Source organism: Centroberyx affinis, unplaced genomic scaffold, assembly GCF_046629955.1.
Source record: "Centroberyx affinis isolate AG114_WGS23_722 - 3 ecotype Tasmania unplaced genomic scaffold, CSIRO-AGI_Caff_v1 ptg000498l_1, whole genome shotgun sequence".
NCBI lineage: Eukaryota > Metazoa > Chordata > Actinopteri > Beryciformes > Berycidae > Centroberyx > Centroberyx affinis.
Genome location: NW_027279151.1, coordinates 80,222 through 99,206, shown reverse-complemented (window position 1 = coordinate 99,206; position 18,985 = coordinate 80,222). Strand labels below are relative to the sequence as shown.

The window sequence follows — 18,985 nt, the reverse complement described above, 5'->3', positions numbered from 1 at the left end:
TTCTAACTGGCTGTCCTGTTCCTATCCAAATTGTGTTACAGAGTTAGTTTTACCTGAAATTATTGACCATGTAGTCCTTGATGAATAATCCATACGTTGTCTTCATTCTATTGAGTTTGCATTCCCTCTGTTCCCACCAGCTCCTCCTCACTGTCTCCCTTCTCTGTCTCATCTCTCTATGCGTCTCTGTCTCCAGGCAGTGGAGGGTGAGCACGCCCACGCCCATCACCTGGGCATTAGTAACGACCAGCCGTTGCTGCTGCTGCTGCAGTGGCTGCCTGATCTGTCAGGTCAGAGGGACCTTCAGCTGCTGGTGGCCCAGTGGCTGGCTACTGTATGCGGGGGCTCCTTGTCCTGCCGCACCGTGGCCGTGGAGGCGGGCATGGTAGGGGCTTTGCTGCAGGTCTTCTCCCAGCCACAGAGTCTGGACAGGCAGTGTGCGGATGCCCTGCTGGGCCTCCTCCAGGACTTGGGCTCCCTGTGTCTGAGGCCGGAGGAGCTGAAGAGCCTGCTCAGACTGCTGAGGGTGGATCAGGACAGTGGCACTGGGGTGGGCAGGGGGATGCACCCCTACTGCACTCGCATCATCAGGGTGCTGTCGGCCATGGCTGCCAGGGAAGGCCAGGACAGCGCCTTGCAGTACTTTGATCTCACGCCCCCCATGGCAGGCATCATGGTGCCCACTGTCCAGCGCTGGCCAGGCAATGGGTTTGCCTTTCACGCTTGGCTCTGCCTCAACATGGAGTTCCCCTCCTGTTACTCTGACTTCTCCAACCCCCATAAACCCCCCACCAACTGTGGCACAGGTGTTCAGTATGACATGGGCAAAGGACCACGCAGGAAACAGCTCTACAGGTACTGCAGACCAGAGGGACACAGAGTGGATTAGATATGATGGATATGCATGAAGAGTTGAAGCTTTTGTACATATGTAACTTGATTTTCCAATAGTAACCTAAACCCCAAACTGTTTCTTCCATAAAGTTTCTTCACAGCGAGTGGAACTGGGCTGGAAGCCTTCTTCACCATGGAGGGTGTGCTGGTGGTGGCTGTTTGCACTAAGAAAGACTACATGGCCGTCCCACTGCCGGAGTACCCACTAACCGACTCTTGCTGGGTAAGATTTTGGTCAACTTTAGCCCCATTTAGGCTGTCCCAAGCAAATGTAGACCAGATCAAGGAGAAAATCACAAATCATAGTTTTTCTCTGAGGTTCTGTCTGAGAACCCTTATCTCTTAATTTGCCTGGGCATGAAACTTAAGAGTATATTTAATGTAAGAAATTGAAGAATGTGCCTCCTGAAGCTGTGAACTGTACCAGTGTACCTTTCCTGTTTTCTTATAATGAATATAAAAAAAAGTTACCTACTGTATGTGTGAACAGTAACCTTTCAAAACTCCAGGAGATCCAGCTCTGTATATGCATTATTTTAGTGTAGATACCGACAGAAATCTCTCTGCTCTTTAACACCCATCCGTCCTCATCACAGCATTCAGTGGCCATAGTCCACATCCCTGGCCGTCGTCCATTTGGTCAGAACCTGGTCACCATCTACATCGATGGAGAGCAGCGTAAAACTGCTCAGCTTCGCTTCCCTTCTTTCAATGAGGTAACTGACAAAACGAGAAACCATAGAAACACAATGAGGGCCATTTAATTTAGCATGAAATGCAAATAATGTGGCCTCATTATCACTTCCCTATTACTGTTCCATTTTTTTAAGGTAAATGTGACTAAATTGTTGACTAGTATCTGTTGTGGCATGGCACAGTTCTCCTCTATCAGTCTAACTTCCTCTATCCCCCCCCCCCTTCCCTCATCACACCCAACACACCCTCTAGCCTTTTACCTCCTGCTGCATCGGCTCTGCGGGCCACCGGACCACTACCACCACCACCTCCCCCACTCTGCCCACAGCCCCCTCCCTCCTGCCGGCAGAGTTTGCCTTCCCCGCCCACGGCCCTTACCTCACCCGTTCCCAGTCCTTCCCAGCGTCCTTTGCGGGAGGCCACTGGGGGTCTCTGCGCGACGCCCCGGTGCACACCATCCCGGCGGGGCTGCAGGACACAGAGTGGGGAACGCCCACGTCTCTGGATGGCCTCCTGGGCACGGCCTTCATCTGCCATGAGGCTCTGCAGCCAACCCAGACGAGAGCTCTGTATGCTGCAGGTACGCCACATGTGTTATTATGCAAATGTTATTATACACATTTTATATTTTATGTATGTAGCTGATGCTCTTATCTAGAATGACTTACAATGAGTGTAAGCTTAAATTCTTAGATCGACGACTTTATAGTAAACCAGTAGTACGGAATGCAATGGTCAAAATCACAGTACTCCGACAACAGAAGTAACAAATACTCCTGTGTCCCTTAAAATCACCCCTTGTTCAAGGTAAATCAGGTAATGTTTGGATGTTTTATGGCTGACATTACTTTCCTCTCTCCAACACAGGCCCCAATCATGTGTCCTTATTCAAAGTGGATGGAGAACTATCTGACCTCAACAGCAAGCTCCTGCTCTACTACACTCCACAGGTGACTGAACAACACAGGGAAAACATAAAATACTGCAGCACACTGTTGCTGATAACAGTTACAAACCATACCACTACAATATTGTTGTTTGAATGTGTGTGTGTATGTGTGCTTCAGGCCTTCAAGAGTCAGATCTGTCAGGACCTGTCTCCGAACCACCACTATGACGGGAGGCTGACAGGACACAGGGTGGTGAACTGGGACATCAAGGTTGGCAATTTTATTTGAATGATTCTCTTTTTATCTGCTTTGTCTTCTTTTGTATGACTTGTATGATAAACTATTTAATGTGAATAAATTGAGTGAAAGAGCTGCGATGAAGTCAAGTACATAAGGTCTTTGGCCTTCATAGATGCTCTGTCAGTGGGTGCTGTGTGTGTACAAGTACTACTGCTGACTGGTTAAATACTTGATATTTTCACAACTGAACTCCTGTTTCTTCTATCTCTATCTTGCACCTCTCTTTATATCTCCTTTTCGTCTTCACTTTTTCTGAGATTATCTATTATTTATTATGAATTGTGAATTTGTTTATCTTGCTGCTGCCATCTTGGCCTGGTCTCCCTTGTAAAAGCGATCCTTGATCACAGCAGCACTAATCTGGATAAATGAACGTGAACAAAACATATCTGTGTATATGTCCTTTCCCCCGTAGGATGTGGTGAACGTGGTGGGGGGCATAGGGGTCTTGCTGCCCCTGCTGGAGCAGGTGTGCGAGGCTGAGCATGTGGATAACGGGGCTCAGGAACCCTCAGACTTGCTGGGACCAGAGCTCACCTCCTCCCGAGGCCCTGCTGCCATGCTGCTGCCTCTGAGCAAGTCCTCCGGTCAGTAAGGTTTTGGTTAAACTGCATGGGTGTGCTGTGGACGAAGAGATTCACGTTATATACTATAGCTTCTTTTCCAGCACTGTATGTTTGGTATGATGTGATAGTATAATGAATGAGGGGAGTTGTTGCGTTGTTGACGTGTTCCTGCATCCTTGTGTTCCTAAGATATTGTAATGCTAAGGATGATTTCCGATGCAGTTCAGGCTCTAGAGACACTGTGAAGAGCAGTGAGTCTGCATCCTGTACAAGGACGTACAGGATGTGCTAGTCAGACAGCTAGACAGTAGATTAAACATAAACAAATGTAGTAATAATTATACACTCAATGCCAGAAGCGGTACTGGCATACTGAGTGATAACAGCTGTTAGAAAGATTGTAGTGAGTAGTAGTGCAGTAGTTCAGTAGTTCAGTGCACCATAGTGAGCAGAAAAACTGAATAGACATAAACAGAATGAGATAAATGGAATAAATAATCTTGCAGAGGTGAGGCAGATCCCATGAGATATGACTGATGACTCATCCTGAGACATGGCTACGTCAGTAAAGTTCTGTGTAATGCATAAATGCTGCCTGCGGGTACTGAGGTTTTGATTGCCCTTCTGTTCTGTGTCTATCAGAGGGCCGACTCGAGAGAAACAGCATTGCTGCCTTCCTGCTGTTGATGAAGAACCTAATTCGTCACCACCCTGTCAATCAGGAGAGCCTGCTGCACTGCCATGGGCCGAGCATCATGGGAGCCATGCTCAGCAAAGTAAGAAGCATGCACATCAATATGCTACAGGCTAGTAAGAACAGAAGTGCAGAAAGAACTGATCTGCATTTGAAAGCTCAGGACCAAGCTTCTTCATTTTTGACCTTTTCTATTGTGTTGCGCTTTGTAATTCATGTATAATGAAGGGGCGTACTATTGATGACACAGCAATGATTTGTTTATATCTACAGTTTCACATGCTTGTGTGTGTTTATGCAGAGTTTGCTAGAAGCATGGTTGTTCAGTCTGAAGTCAACTGGGGTCCAAAATATTATGACAAAATTATATGAAATATGGAAATGTATGAATATCTATGTATGAATATCTATGTGTAAGCCATCCTGTTAGCTTACTGTTATTGAATAGTGAGTTCAGAAATGACCAAGAAATGTTGGGAACTAGGGATAAGCCTAAGCATAGGTACAAGGTAGTGTAGGTGACTTTAGCTGTACTTGGTGTTGAGAGCAGTTGTTGAGGGGGCGGTGGTTCTGGGATGCCAGAAATCACTGTTGAGTCTTCTGGGGGTGTCGTGGGCCTAATTCAATGAAACATCGGTAATGGGATGAGCCCCCTTGATAACCCCAGTGACAGACCCGCACTCACACACTCAACGCTGTAACATTTAGATTTGGTGACTGCCCGTCTGATCATTCTGTTGATTTATGACAGCAGAGCCTGATGTCCTCTATAGTCACCATTTGTGGGTTAGCACATCATTCTTTTTGACATCTGATTGGGCTTCTGTGTGGGCTCACCCCGGATTATGGCACAAAGGATCACAACATCAAATCCTGTGTAATTGTAAATGTGCTATTGTTGACACAGCAATGACTCATTCATATCCGCAGTATCACATGCTTGTGCTTTTTACATTGCCGTACAGTGTTTATATAGTGGATGTTTGAGGGGTGAAAGCACAGCGTGCAGCCCAGTTCCAGTGTTCCAGTGGTGCATTATGGGAGCACAAGACAGGCTGGTGGACTGACAGGACATGCTGGTATATATGACTACAAGGTGGAGCATCCTGTGAGGAAGCTCTGTCCTAACAATCACATGAAATTGTTTGGCAGAGACGCACTAGGCACACTATATGCTCTTCAATCGAGCGCATGACACACCCCGAACGGCAAGTCACATTAACCACCTCAACTAGAAATACATGCTGCAGAAACCCTTGTAGACAAATAAAGCCAGATGAGTGGAAACATATATACACAAGCACACTTTAAATGTCAGTAAACCATCCTCTGCCTCCCCTCTCTCTCCATCTGCCTGCAGGTTCCAGGCAGCATGATGGACATGAATGTTTTGGTGGCGTGTCAGCTGCTGCTGGAGCAGGTCTTCAGCGAGGGCAACAGCCCCCTGCTACAGCAACTCTACCAGCACCTGCTCTTCGATTTCCGCATCTGGACTAAAAGCCACTTTGCTGTCCGTCTGGGTAAGGCATCAGCAGCCCTCTTGTTGTCTTGAGTGATGCACCTGTGAACCTTTTCATGTCTGTCATAGCTGTTTGTGTCGCTTTTATATGTATATGCACCCAAAGACCCAAGGGAGCAAGCGGGGGCTGAAAGCACTGTGGAGCAGAGATGGAATACATTAATGTTTGCAGTTCAGGCCGTGGCAAGGATTAAAAGTGACTCTCTGCCTCAAGGGCTGCACTTGTACAGTTGTGTTATAAATTAATGCAGTTCTTTGGTATAACATATTGCTGTTGGTTGATGAAAACCTTGAAAACCAGCCTTGTTTGTAGCTTGACGACCATGCATTTTTCAGTTTATCCAATTAGCTTTGGAAGGGATTCATAAACCCAAGGGTTGTAGAATTTTCTCAATCCACAAAGGGCCATGTAATCCTTCAATTGACGTGAAAATCACCAAAATTAGGAGGTACGAGGTTTTCGCCCAACAACGACGGTATGAGTCAATTCAAATGTTATTAAAGTTATTAAAAGAGATGACAAAAATATTATTTTCCTTCTAAAGCTCATGTCCAGTACCTGTCATCTGTGATAAAGAATGGCAAGCAGCGCATGAGGAGGAAGTACGGGGTGCAGTACATCCTGGATACCATCCGGACATACTACAGGTGAACGATATGGCATCACAATTAAATATTAACTCAATGCAAGACAAAGATTTTACCAAACGTGGTATAGATGAGTGGAGATGAATCCTAATGTATTCATAGATCCAGTCTGTTTTATATAATTTATTCATATGTGTGTGTTCATCTTTTTACTAATCTCTATGGTCATGTGACTGACCTTAGCGTGGAGAAAGACGGCAGTGCTCTGTCCGACGAGAAGCAGACCATTCAGACCTCTCTGTTCTCTTTGCTGAAAGACTTCCTCAAGTCTCCTACGCCCGAGGAGCTTCACAGTGTCCTCGCCCACATTCTGACTGTGGGAGAGGAGCAGCAGGTACTACTCACACGTATACGACTTTTCTTATCTCTGTTTGTCTCTAGGGAGTTCACAGCTGTTATCATCTAACCTTTTCAGCTCACTATTTCACTCCCAACCCTCCAAGTACACTCCCTGACCATCAGCATCTTCATTTTAAACCTCTCTGTTCTTCCAAACTCTTGTGACCACTTAAACCTTTTTCCTCCCTAATCCTTATTTCTTTCTATTTTATCGTCCTCTTCTTCTTTCTTTCACCTCTTCCCTGCTCTCCCTCATCATTCGCTCCTCTCTCCATCAGGTGGTCAGTGCCTTGGACGTGCTGTATGAGCTCTTGCGGAGCAGCCCTCCCCGTGAGCAGGTGCAGACCGTGCTGCTGGACTGGGGCGTGGAGCAGCTTTACTGCCTGCTGCTCACACCCAGCTTTGGAGATGAGGCCAGGGAGAGGGTCTTCAGGGTGAGAAAACCTGACTGGACCTCCTCACCATAGCTCAACTTATTGCTGTACAATGACTCGTCTTTTGTTGCAAACTCCCATGCGATATATTGTATTGATTTATTGTGGGTTTTTAACAGCAGTGATGAGCGATGAATTTCAGTAGGTGGTCAATTTTGTGTTTAAAAAGGCCTAATGTGATTGCGAATAAAAACGGTTTCCTTTTTTGTCCATTATGGCGCAGGTTTTGTACAAAATCCTCAAGAGTGAGCGAGTATCCGAGCGCAATAAGCAGCGCATCAAGCTGAAGGATTTTGGCTATCTTGGCCTGGTGTGTTTCCTTGGAGACGTTCCTGTATCCATGGTCACCGTGCGCTGTCTGTACGAGCAGGTCCTTGCTACAGGTAACTGGGGGACTGGGGACCACTGAGCGGAAAATACATGACACAGTGTTGTTGTAAAGAGAGAGCTTATATGTTAAATCAAATATTATGTTTGGTCCATTTCCCTTCAGATGCCACTCCTAACTTCAGAGACCTGCTGGCTGTGGCCTATCTGTCCCATAGAGCTGAACTCACTGTCCGTTTGGATGTCTGTCGCAAGGTCAGTCCGCCCACATAATCCATTAACTCTACTTAATCTTCCATAGTGCATCTTTGATTCAAGTATGCTTGAATCTGTCTCATTAATGAACACATGCTCTCTCTTTACCCCCTCGGTCCCCTCTGTTATTCCCCCAGCTCTTTCATCTGATCTACACCAACGAGGACTATGTGAGGCAGCTGGCGAAGCAGCCCGGCTGGCAGGACGTTCTGACCAAGTTGTATGTGAAAGAGTCCTATGAGTCCCGTGGTGCCAGCCTGGCAGGCTCCAGCACCCACAGTTCCCTGGAGCCCACCTACCGGCCCCCGCTGCGCAGGGACCCGTGCCTGGTCATAGAGGACGCACGAGCCGATGTATTCCTGAACTACCCCTCGCGGGATGAGGAAGACGAGGAGGAGGACGAAGGTGGCCAGCGGGACATCTCAGAGGGTTTCTCCGATCTATCCCAGTCGCCCCCTAGTGGAGGTGGAGGCCCCCTGAAAAACTACACCGACTCCCTCCATTTTAAATCGTTTGATTCAGTGGACCAGGGGAGCCACTCGTCGTCCCTCTCCAACACGATCGACATCGCCTCGCCTCGCCCCGACGAAGAGGGACTCTACCACCCGCTCTCCCCCTTCGGTACATCGCCGTTTGATTTGGACCTGGGGGGCATGGGTGAGGCTGGCGCTGGGACAGGCACAAACACACCTGCAGGCAGTCAGACAGAAACGCCATCTCCTCTGGACCACAGCAAGCCCTTCCCCCCGCTCAGACCCAGGAAGAGCTCAAGTCTGTCCAACGTGCTGGACGACACCAGCTATGGGACAGACCCTCCTACAGGAGACACCATCTCCAACACGTCCAACCCACAGGTATGGCTGCGTCCCTCGCCTGGTCTGAAAGATGAGCATCGTTGACTCCTGATTCACTGAATCGTTCTGATATATCAAGCCAAATCGTGACTTGGGAGCCTATCAAAGACATTTCTGATCTGATTATAATTATGTAATTTGTGTTAGATGAGATTTTCTTCATGTAATCTACACTACCAGTCAAAAGTTTGCACACACCACATTTTTCTTTATTTTGCACTATTTTCCACATTTTAGAATAGTAGTAAAGTAATCAAAACTATGAAATAACGCAAATGGAATTATGCAGTGACTACAAAAGTGTTAAACAAATCAAAACTATCTTATATTTTAGATTCTTTAAAGTAGCTGCCCTTTGCCTTCATGGAGAGGCAAAGGCTTTGGAAAGAATTCATATACAGGCATCAACTTCACTATTTATATTTGTCTAATAAGCAAATTTCAAGCATTTAAGTATAAGCCTTCAGATCAAAATGGGTTTAAGATAATGAAAAACATAGTACATTCAATCAGGTGTGTCCAAACGTTTGACTGGTAGTGTATAGTTTCAGTGCTTTGCTGTTCAAGGCTAAATGTAGCTTGTGTTACAGCAGACCCCTGAGGAGGAGCTGTGTAACCTGCTGACCAACATCGTGTTCTCGGTGCTGTGGAGCGGCAGTGGGGCAGAGGGGGGAGAGGATGTGGTGTGGAGAGAGAGAGGCCAGGTCTTTTCTGTCCTCACCAAACTGGGCTCCTCCTGCCAACTGGTCCGCCCGCCCGATGACATCAAGCGCAGGTCAGCGTTAGTCATTTTGTGCCAATTGAATGAAAGCGAGACAATGCCGTATTCAAGTGAGCCAACTGAATGACAAATGGAACCACACCTTCAACTGTATCTAAATGCTCACCTTTTATCTACAAATCCGGTACTGTAATAACAGCCTGCTTGCCTCTGTGTGTGCCAGTCTGTTGGAGATGATGCTGGAGTCGTCTCTGTCGGACCTGAGGGACTCCCAGGGAGTGGCTCTGCCTTTCTGCCCAAGCCTGGTGCGGCTCCTCAGGCTGCTGCAAGACTTCCTCTTTGCCGAGGGAACAGACAACCACGCACTATGGAGTGAAAAGGTATATCACACACCCCAGCTAGCACATTGCTCACCAGTGACGTAACCCTATTTGGACTTTTTGGTAATTCCATGACTTACCAACTGATGATGAGGAAATCTCCATATACAGTGCCGCAAGAAGTGGCTGATCACAAACAGGATCTGATGCGATGGCTTCCTCCGGGAGCATACACATAAAACAGATATCTGTGAAAAATAGTCACTCAAAAGTCTCAGAAACGGACCACTCCAAGTTCACTCTTTGTTCTATTGCACAAGCGCAAGACCAAAGCAGTAGTGTGCCTTCGCTGGCTGTGTATGTATGACTTTACTATACAGTATATGCATATGTAAGGGAGTCCAAGTGAAAGCTAAATTAGTGGAAATTTAAATTAAAGGTGCTACGTGTAGCATTTTTAAACATCAGTGCATTATTGTCAAAATAATTGTGATAACTTGGTATAAGTGAGAACATGGTTGAGACGATTGGTCGCCTCCATTTCATGCCATTGGTATTGTTGGTATTGTTGAAGTGTTAAAAACATTAAGACCATATTTCCCATGAACCCTGTTGCCTCCTATCACAATGATGATGTTGTCTCCCCCTCCCCTCCCTGGCGTCACTCCACATGTGTTTATTTTGAAAAGCAAGACATTCAGTTTACTGAAGGGAATAAACATGTTGAAGTGATTTTTCCATTGTTCGCCCATCTGCTGCTGGGAGAAACTCTGAAAGCTTTAGCTCCCTTTGCACTGAAAGAACAGCAGCCCTCTTCCTGTTTTGTGCCGTAAAGCAATCTGCCTTTGTGCCATAAAGCAATCCAGCAGATTTCCTGTGATAGCCGACCTGGCGGCACACAATATAAAATGCAGTGTGGAGGCCAGTAGAGGCTGACAATCTTCCCAGCAATGGTCTCATTTGTTCATGATAATTATACGTATATTAACATGGTAATGATTTATTCATGTTAAAATGCTACACCTAACACCTTTAAGAAAAAAGCTCTATTGATGTCAGTGTATTAAAACTGAAAATGCAATTTCATTCATCATTTAATTTCTGTTGTTGTTTATTACAACTATATTATAATTAATGGACTGGCAATTATAATGTTGGTTGCAACAGTAACAATATGGTAGTAAATATATGGTAGGCCTATCAAATAATAAATATAATATGTCAATATATCTTTAGATGTGGTCCTCCCCTATTGCATTGCCATGACATGTAGACTGCAAACTGACAACCAAGTTACTACCAACCTGTTACCAAGTTTTGTTGTAGCAACGGACGCTTGAATTTAACTTGATTGTCACATCTCTATGATGAATCTGATTACATTATTGCAATGACATGGGTACATAATTTGGGTAGCAGGGACCTTAGATGAATGGAAACAGAAATACTGTCAGTCATGTTTACAGTAACAAGTATTCCCTCTTAAAGCATCAGTGATTGAAGTTGCATCATTGTTAAGCAGGAAATACTGAGCCGGGTCATCTGGGTGTTTTTCTTGTTACTATGTTTAATGTCAGGGAAACTTTTCCTGTCCTGTGTCACTGTAGGGTGGAGATTTTATGGGTGGGTGTAGCTGGTATCTGAATAACCTGGGCTTTGAAGTGCAGGTTGAGGTGCATTTAATGTATTGAAAGGCCCTAAGTTGTCGGGGATGCTGCAAGGTGTGGAAACAGGTCTTGCCTTTTGTTGAGTGTTTTGTTGACAGACGTTGCTGTATTGCAGATCTTCGAGGGGGTGGTGAACCTGCTGGACAAGTTGAAGGCCTGGCACAGCACCCCTGGCAGCCCCGGCAACACCGAACTAAAGGAAATGGCCCAGATTGGCCTGCGTATCATCACCGGCTATATCCAACAGCAGCACTCACAGGTCAGCCGCACCCAGCAAGTATTTATCTAGTGCTGTCTGTCTCCCACTCAACTATCAGAACAGTAAAAACACAAAGGCAAACATTTTACACGTCTTTCACAACCCAGCCACCTGTATAACTGAATGTTGTGGAAAATAAATTTTAAGGGTTTACAGTATTTCTTTAATCTGACATGCACATTCAGATAAAGCCTGTTTTGAAATACCAGGCCTTCTATGGGTTTCTTTTCAAAGACATTGCGGGCATTCCTGTTAGGGAGTGTTCTGTATGAAAGGGCAGCTCCGCTCAGAGTTATGACTGCTGCCGCTGCTGCTGTAGGATTGTGGGATCAAGTGGCCATAAATAATCGGTCCATAACATTTTCCATCACTTGCTGTGTTTGTCTCCAAAGTAGAACAACTCCCCCTAAAACCATTTCTTTTCAAAATGTCAAGTCCAAAATAAATTAACTTAATTGCAGTCTGACATTGTAAGTGTGGGTGTCTCTTGGAAAGGGAAAATCCAAGAGCTCTTTTAGCTGAGTGGATATGCTGGGTAAGATAAAAATAAAAGAAACACTAACATAAAGCCATTAAACTCTCCACAACAAAGAGCTCTGGTGGTTCTCTACTGATGAAGGGTGCAGATCCTAACATGGAATGAAATTAATCTTCTCTAAGAGGGTTCGGCAAATGCGTAAACCAACACACATACTGTAATTTTGTAAAACATATTGTAAAACATTTGTAAAACATATTGTAATTTTTCATTTATTTTTCTTGAACTGTATGAAGAGGCTTCCAGGTACAACCATACATAGCATTCTGCCAATAATGCAAAAGGCCCTCCTTCAGGAGTGTGTTGAAGACCCATAAAACAAAATTGCCTCTTGCCTCTCTCCAGGTGTGTGTGATGGCCTGTGTGAAGCTCCACAGCCTGCTGCAGACGGTGCTGTGTCTGAGCTGGGAGGAGGTGTGTTTCCTGCTGGGGCGTCTGGGCGCCCCCCTGTGGCCGGGAGGAGTAATGGACGGCACCAACTGCGGACACGCGGAGACCTTCACCCAGCTGGTGCCCATTGTGCGCACCCTCCTCGACCAGCACGCCGACCCCGTTGCCCTCCAGAGCCTGCTGCCCAACCTGCCCATCACCAACGGCAGCGCCACCTTCGCCCAGGACCTGCAGACGTATTGCCACACGCTGGAGTGGCAAGGCTTCTACCACCACCAGGTCAGCACTCAATAATAGATGTCAGTGGTCAATATGTGTGAAAGACGATGTTTAGAGAGTCTACAGAGTCTCCTTTTCAGTCTTTTGTATTATTAAACAGGCATGATCAACCATTCGCTCTCAGCTCCCGATTAACTTGGCCTTGTTTAGTTTTACTGCCCGGCCTGTTCTTTGTCATCTTAGCAAACACTCAGGACATGTGCAATCTTGCCTCCTGGTCTATCCAGTTAACTCCTGGTGGCTGGCTGATAAATCTAATGGAAATATTCTCATGTTTAAAAATAATAAAATACTATCACAAGTTCAGAAAGAAAAAACACACCCCTAAACTCTCAATCTTTTTTAGCTGACCTGCAGTGTATTTTAGGGAAAGATCAGTTTATGCTTGAACTTGAAGCTAAGAGAGTTTGTGAATTTAAGCCAAACACACACGTTCCCCACTAGTTTAGCAGGAGATTTATCACTGGTCTGTGTGACAGTGCATGCTCATAAATCTGTTTTGTTTAGATTACTTGTGTATACAGATCCCACAATACATTAGCCAGCATGGCATAACTTTGGCGGACACCACAGTTTTGACTTACACCCCAGCCTGCTTTCTCAGACACTATTCATACATGTACAGTATGTCTGTGTGTGTGTGTGTGTGTGTGTGTTTAGAGCTTATTCAGAGAGCTTGTGTATTTGCTATAGATTTATGTATACGGTGATGCTATCAATGTATGTATTTTAAATGCAACTGTATCTATAATATGTATAATAAATAAATAAGTATAAAATAATAAGACAGCAAGAACAAAGAAATAATGAAAAAACGGCAGCAGTTGTATCACTTAAAACAAAGAAGTCAAACAAGACCAAACAAGTCCGTTAGATAACACAAACTCAAAGTACTCTCTGTGTGTGCTGTACTCTCCATTCCTGTTTCTCATTCAGTACATTGAGAATTGCTCTGTTTCAGACATCTAACATATAGTGTGACTCTGTGTTTAGGTTCAGCCTACCATGGAGCAATATGAGCTGGACATGTTTGGGAGGAGCCATGACATCATGTCCAATTTCTGGAATTCCTGCTTTGATGACCTGATGAGCACAGCGTTTAAACGGGATAAAGACAGATCAGACAGCAAAAACAAGTTTCAGGTTATGGGAACTTTCAGGCTTCTTACACTACAAACTATATGGCATAAATGTTAACGTGCAATGTTAACTTTTCAGATTACTCATCTGATGGTGTGTGTGTGTGTGTGTGTGTGTGTGTGTGTGTGTGTGTGTGTGTGTGTGTGTGTGTGTGTGTGTGTGTGTGTGTGTGTGTGTGTGTGTGTGTGTGTGTGTGTGTGTGTGTGTGTGTGTGTGTGTGTGTGTGTGTGAAAGCAGGAAGTGATAGTGGACCCCTATCTGAAGCGAGTGCGCAGTGAGAACAACAGGTACCTCAGCTGGCAGAAGCAGAGCTCCAGCCAGCAGGGGGTGGTGTGGCACCACTGGAAATCCCTCTGCAGGCTTCTGACCAGTGAGAGAGGAGCTTGGGCAGAAAAGTATGAAAACCTCTGGCTCTTAACCTGCATGTTTTTTAATTCTCGCGGGACAAGAATTCACACTTCACTCCATCTGAGTGGAAATTGTGAATCGCCAATTTTCTTTTTACCCTAGAAAAAAATCTATAGTATCAGTAAATATATAGCAACAATCTGTGTGAGGTTATGGTATAATAATAATAATTATAAATAAATAATAAAACTTCATTTATATAGCACTTTTCTTAACAAAGTTACAAAGTGCTTAACAAAAAGAATTAAAAAACAACAATTAAAAACAAAAGAAAAACAAACAGAGATCATGAAACAGAGGGGAATAAAATGAAGTTACCCAAAAATATAGAGTGTCAAAAGTGGGATAATAAAACACAGCAACATATCAAACATTCATAAAAGCTTTCTGATAAAATAATGTTTTAAGAAGAGATTTAAAAGACACTAAAGTTCCACAGTTTGGGGGCTCTAACAGCAAAGGCCCGGTCACCTTTGGTCACTAGCCGAGACCTAGGAATAACCAGCAGAGCCCTATTCACCGATCTAAGTGAATGCCCAGGCACATAGGCGGTTAATAAGTTCTTAATGCAATTTGGAGCAAGGCCATTTAATGCTTTAAAAGTGATAAGTAGAATTTTAAAATCAATGTGGAATGTAACAGACAGCCAGTGTAAGTTGGCAAGTACCGGAGTAATATGTTCATATCTCTTAGTGCCAGTTAAAATCTGGGCAGCAGCGTTCTGTACCAGTTGGAGTCGGTATGATACACATATAAAGAAAGAGGGTTCTGCACACACCCGGCCTCTTTTTCTATATATGGATTTTGGGATTTGATTCCCTGCTGTATGAAGCAGAACACTGTGTTGTGCCTGTTCTTCCTCTCTGTTGCTGTACCTTGCTACCCAGGACATGCTGGGTTGTAATTGTTCCCATTGATTTTTGACTTCAGGGTTCAGCCAGAGGTGAAGTGGAAATTGTCCAATGCTGAGACCTATTCAAAGATGCGTCTCAAACTTGTGCCCAACTACAACTATGACACTCACAGTGAGGCCAGCGCCTTCAGGGACAACATGGGTATGTCACTACGTCTGAATACATGAACAAGCAAGGTGTAACGGTGCATTTGTCCAACTGAGGATGTTTTCATTGCTTCTTGTGCTCTTCCCAACCACAGGAGCTGACAGCCCTCGTAGCTCTGAACCGCTCCCATTGGCTGTGGCCAAGGAAGCGAAAGTGAGTGACATGGAGGATGATCAGTTAGGAGAGGAAGACCTCGTCTTTTTGGATAACAAGTGAGTCTCTCTCTCATCCTTTGCCAATTCCCATAACATTTGTGCCAATTACAACATATTTCAGGGGCTCCCACAGGCCTCTCTGGACCTCTCTCTAGGATCAACACTTCTTATGCTGAAGAAACCCAGCTGATGCACATTAGTTTTGATATAGCACCAGTTTTAAAATGAATGAATGAATGAATGAATGAATGAATGAGGCCTCTATGATGTCTTGACCAATGTCATGTCTCACTCCTAAACACACCGAGTCCTTTGAAAAGTCCTTGAATTTGTGAGTCCAAGTGAATGTGGGAGGCCTGATATTTGTAAATAGATTGTGCCGATAAATTGAAAGGATTCCTGATCCAGGCATTATTTTTCTTTGACTTTAGGGCGGAGGGAGAGGATGAGAGTCAAAGGGAGAAGCTGGTTCTGTCAGAGGACTGTGAGCTCATCACCATCGTGGCCGTCGTTCCTGGTCGTCTGGAGGTTACAACACACCACCTTTACTTCTATGATGGCAGCAGTGAGAAAGAGGAGACAGAGGAAGGTAGGGAACACATCTGATTATGAACATACACTGTGAGGACGTTTTGATTTAATGTATTTGAAATGGTTCTATCAGTAGTGAATAATATCTGTCCCTTCAGGAATAGGGTTTGATTTCAAGAGACCTCTGTCCCAGCTAAGAGAAGTCCATTTGAGGCGCTATAACCTGCGGCGCTCGGCTCTGGAGCTCTTCTTCATAGACCAGGCTCACTACTTCATCAACTTCAGGAAGAAGGTGATGCTCAAATCCAGCTAAAATCGAAGTATTTCTGCTTGCTTTACTAGAATGAAATAGATGTTGTGGAAATGATTGTGTGGTGCGATACAAAAGTCCTCTTTTAAGAACTAATTTTCTTATGTCTGACTTCCTAGGTGCGGAACAAGGTGTATTCCAGGATCCTGGGGCTGCGGCCTCCCAACCTCTTCTACTTTGGCTCCCGCTCCCCCCAAGAGCTACTGAAGGCATCTGGGCTCACACAGGTGCTTTATTGAGTCCACTCTACGCAGCTGAGAAATTATTGTTTGAATGGACTTAAAAAGTATTTGAGACCAGTCTAATGTTGATGTTTTCAACAGAAATGGGTATGCAGAGAAATCTCCAATTTTGAGTATCTGATGCAACTGAACACCATCGCTGGACGCACGTACAACGACCTGTCCCAGTACCCTGTGGTGAGTGTGTGCTACTCCCATTATCATCAGCAGTATGAATGAAAAAGACAAGTGCAACTCAACCTTATATGCCCACTGTGTATGATGGACTTACAGTATGAGGAGGCTTCATGTTGCTGTTGTGTCCGTCTCTCTCCAGTTCCCTTGGATTCTGTGTGACTACTCCTCTCCAGTTCTGGATCTTGAGGACCCAGCGGTGTTCAGAGACTTGTCCAAACCCATCGGTGTGGTCAACCCCCGCCACGCACAGAATGTCAGAGAGAAGTAAGTGGTACTCACCAGTTCTGGTAATGGTGAGAAAATTACAATTCATATTCACCGTAATGTGGTGTTAGTATTATTCTTTGTGTAGCGTGTACTTTTTAAGCATTTTTTTTTCCTCTCGATCACTAGGTATGAGAGCTTTGAAGATCCGACAGGCACCATCGACAAGTTCCACTACGGCACACACTACTCTAACGCAGCGGGAGTCATGCACTACATGATCCGCATGGAGCCGTTCACCACCCTGCACATCCAGCTGCAGAGCGGCAGGTGGGTATGGTGACTGGTGCAAGAAATTTCATTGAGTTTGTTGGCATTCTCTTTTGGCTTCATACTGCCACCCGTGTCTTTGTTTAGGTTTGACTGTGCAGACAGGCAGTTCCACTCTGTGGCAGCAGCCTGGCTGGCTCGCATGGAGAGCCCCGCCGACGTCAAAGAGCTCATCCCAGAGTTCTTCTACTTCCCAGAGTTCCTGCAGAACATGAACGGTGAGGAAGCTTACTTAAAAAGCTATCAGGGGGAAAATTGGCTGTTGGAAAGCAAATTCATCTGATTTATTTTAGCCCTAAGAGGAATGGGTGATACTGTCTTTATATATTTGTGATCTAATGCTTGTTTGCTGTATGCTTGTTGCAGGCTTTGACCTGGGCTGCCTGCAGATGTCTCAGGACTCTGTGACGGATGTTCTGCTGCCTCGCTGGGCCACATCGAGAGAAGACTTCATCAGGAAGCATAGGAAAGCTCTGGTGAGACACACAAACACACAAAGCTGTGAATCATGCTCACTTTACTTAAAGCTATATACAAATGCATTTGTCTTGTGTTGTTAATATATAATGACAAAAACTATCCATGCTGCTAGGAGTGTGAGCATGTGTCCAGTCACCTCCATGAGTGGATTGACCTGATCTTTGGCTACAAGCAGAGAGGTGAAGAAGCAGTGGAAGCCCTCAATGTCTTCTACTACTGTACTTACGAGGGTAAGACTAACACGTTTCTCATGAGTGAGGGAAGGAACCCACAAACTTGTGAACAAGATTCATTCAATTGTCTTCTCTTCAGCTCCTCAAGCCCAATATCAGGTTTCTGGCTGTGTTTTTCTGTGCTCTTATATCAGACTCTCTCTCCTCTCTTGGTTCTTGTTTGGCCCTTCTGTAGGTGCAGTAGATCTGGATGCCATAGCCAATGAGACGGAGCGCAAGGCCCTGGAAGGCATCATCAGTAACTTTGGCCAGACCCCCTGTCAGCTACTGAAGGTGTGACTCCCACTGGACTAATTCACAGCTCCAATACTCCAGGCTTTGATTATTTGTGTATTTCTGCCTGATTTGTGGCTAACCAGAGTTTCATAAATTCCTACCATTCACCTCTATTTTGTTTGATAGAGGCATTTGTGAAGCTTACTGTGTAGCTCAGTTTCTGTAGAGTTCTATTTTGACTTCGGATGTGAATGACTGACAGTTTTGGGGCCTGTTCTCATTTCCTAACAGGAGCCTCACCCTCCTCGTATGTCAGCTGAGAACGCAGTTAGGCGGCAGGCCCGCTTGGACACTCTGCCCCCCAATATCTTTGAGCAGCTTGATAAACTACGTTCATTTGTGGAGGTAGTGCTTTCAAGTCCAGTAGAACTATATTGTATTGTCATTTCCCCACCGACCCTCTAAATTCATAATTGTTTATGTTTGTGTGTGTGTGTGCTTGTCATGTCTCAGGTGGTGAGTGATGGCCTTCCTCTGGTCCAGGCAGTGGTACCTAAGAACCAGACTCGCTCCTTCATCATCCAGGGCTCAGATATACTGGTATGGTCCAGTTGGGACACTCAGCACAACATCAGAACAATAAAGTGATTCAGCTTGAATAGCTGAGAGTGTCTTTTCACACACATGCATACGCTGCTGTTTCTCTCCAGGTGACTGTGAGTGCAAACGGTTTGATAGGAACACACAGCTGGCTGCCATATGACAAAAGCATTGCCAACTACTTCACCTTCACTAAGGATCCCACTGTGACCAATCTCAAGTGAGTGCCTTCAGAGAGCTTTCCATATAAGTGAACCCAATGTTAAAGAGAACACAGTTTTTTGTAGATTAAGAAACTATGTGTATAA

General features: G+C 45.1%; 1 protein-coding gene across 4 annotated transcripts in view; it reads left to right on the top strand.

Moving 5' to 3' along the window:
* nbeal2 (neurobeachin-like 2) overlaps positions 1–18,985 on the top strand; it is a 39,550-nt gene that overhangs the window by 13,919 nt on the left and 6,646 nt on the right. For 3 of the 4 annotated variants that reach the window (XM_071517498.1, XM_071517494.1, XM_071517496.1), the window contains 36 exons: positions 197–855; positions 985–1,117; positions 1,491–1,610; positions 1,843–2,170; positions 2,458–2,540; positions 2,658–2,750; positions 3,196–3,367; positions 3,989–4,122; positions 5,401–5,560; positions 6,105–6,207; positions 6,391–6,541; positions 6,825–6,980; positions 7,204–7,363; positions 7,474–7,562; positions 7,700–8,416; positions 9,007–9,191; positions 9,361–9,517; positions 11,240–11,383; positions 12,267–12,590; positions 13,584–13,733; positions 13,968–14,125; positions 15,069–15,193; positions 15,294–15,411; positions 15,786–15,943; positions 16,044–16,177; positions 16,315–16,422; positions 16,519–16,614; positions 16,754–16,878; positions 17,008–17,148; positions 17,236–17,366; positions 17,515–17,624; positions 17,741–17,858; positions 18,037–18,134; positions 18,369–18,482; positions 18,591–18,677; positions 18,788–18,897. In XM_071517498.1, the coding sequence (XP_071373599.1) occupies positions 197–855; positions 985–1,117; positions 1,491–1,610; positions 1,843–2,170; positions 2,458–2,540; positions 2,658–2,750; positions 3,196–3,367; positions 3,989–4,122; positions 5,401–5,560; positions 6,105–6,207; positions 6,391–6,541; positions 6,825–6,980; positions 7,204–7,363; positions 7,474–7,562; positions 7,700–8,416; positions 9,007–9,191; positions 9,361–9,517; positions 11,240–11,383; positions 12,267–12,590; positions 13,584–13,733; positions 13,968–14,125; positions 15,069–15,193; positions 15,294–15,411; positions 15,786–15,943; positions 16,044–16,177; positions 16,315–16,422; positions 16,519–16,614; positions 16,754–16,878; positions 17,008–17,148; positions 17,236–17,366; positions 17,515–17,624; positions 17,741–17,858; positions 18,037–18,134; positions 18,369–18,482; positions 18,591–18,677; positions 18,788–18,897 (6,149 nt within the window). The remainder of the gene's footprint in view (positions 1–196; positions 856–984; positions 1,118–1,490; positions 1,611–1,842; positions 2,171–2,457; positions 2,541–2,657; positions 2,751–3,195; positions 3,368–3,988; positions 4,123–5,400; positions 5,561–6,104; positions 6,208–6,390; positions 6,542–6,824; positions 6,981–7,203; positions 7,364–7,473; positions 7,563–7,699; positions 8,417–9,006; positions 9,192–9,360; positions 9,518–11,239; positions 11,384–12,266; positions 12,591–13,583; positions 13,734–13,967; positions 14,126–15,068; positions 15,194–15,293; positions 15,412–15,785; positions 15,944–16,043; positions 16,178–16,314; positions 16,423–16,518; positions 16,615–16,753; positions 16,879–17,007; positions 17,149–17,235; positions 17,367–17,514; positions 17,625–17,740; positions 17,859–18,036; positions 18,135–18,368; positions 18,483–18,590; positions 18,678–18,787; positions 18,898–18,985) is intronic. The other variant, XM_071517495.1, reaches the window with a different exon arrangement.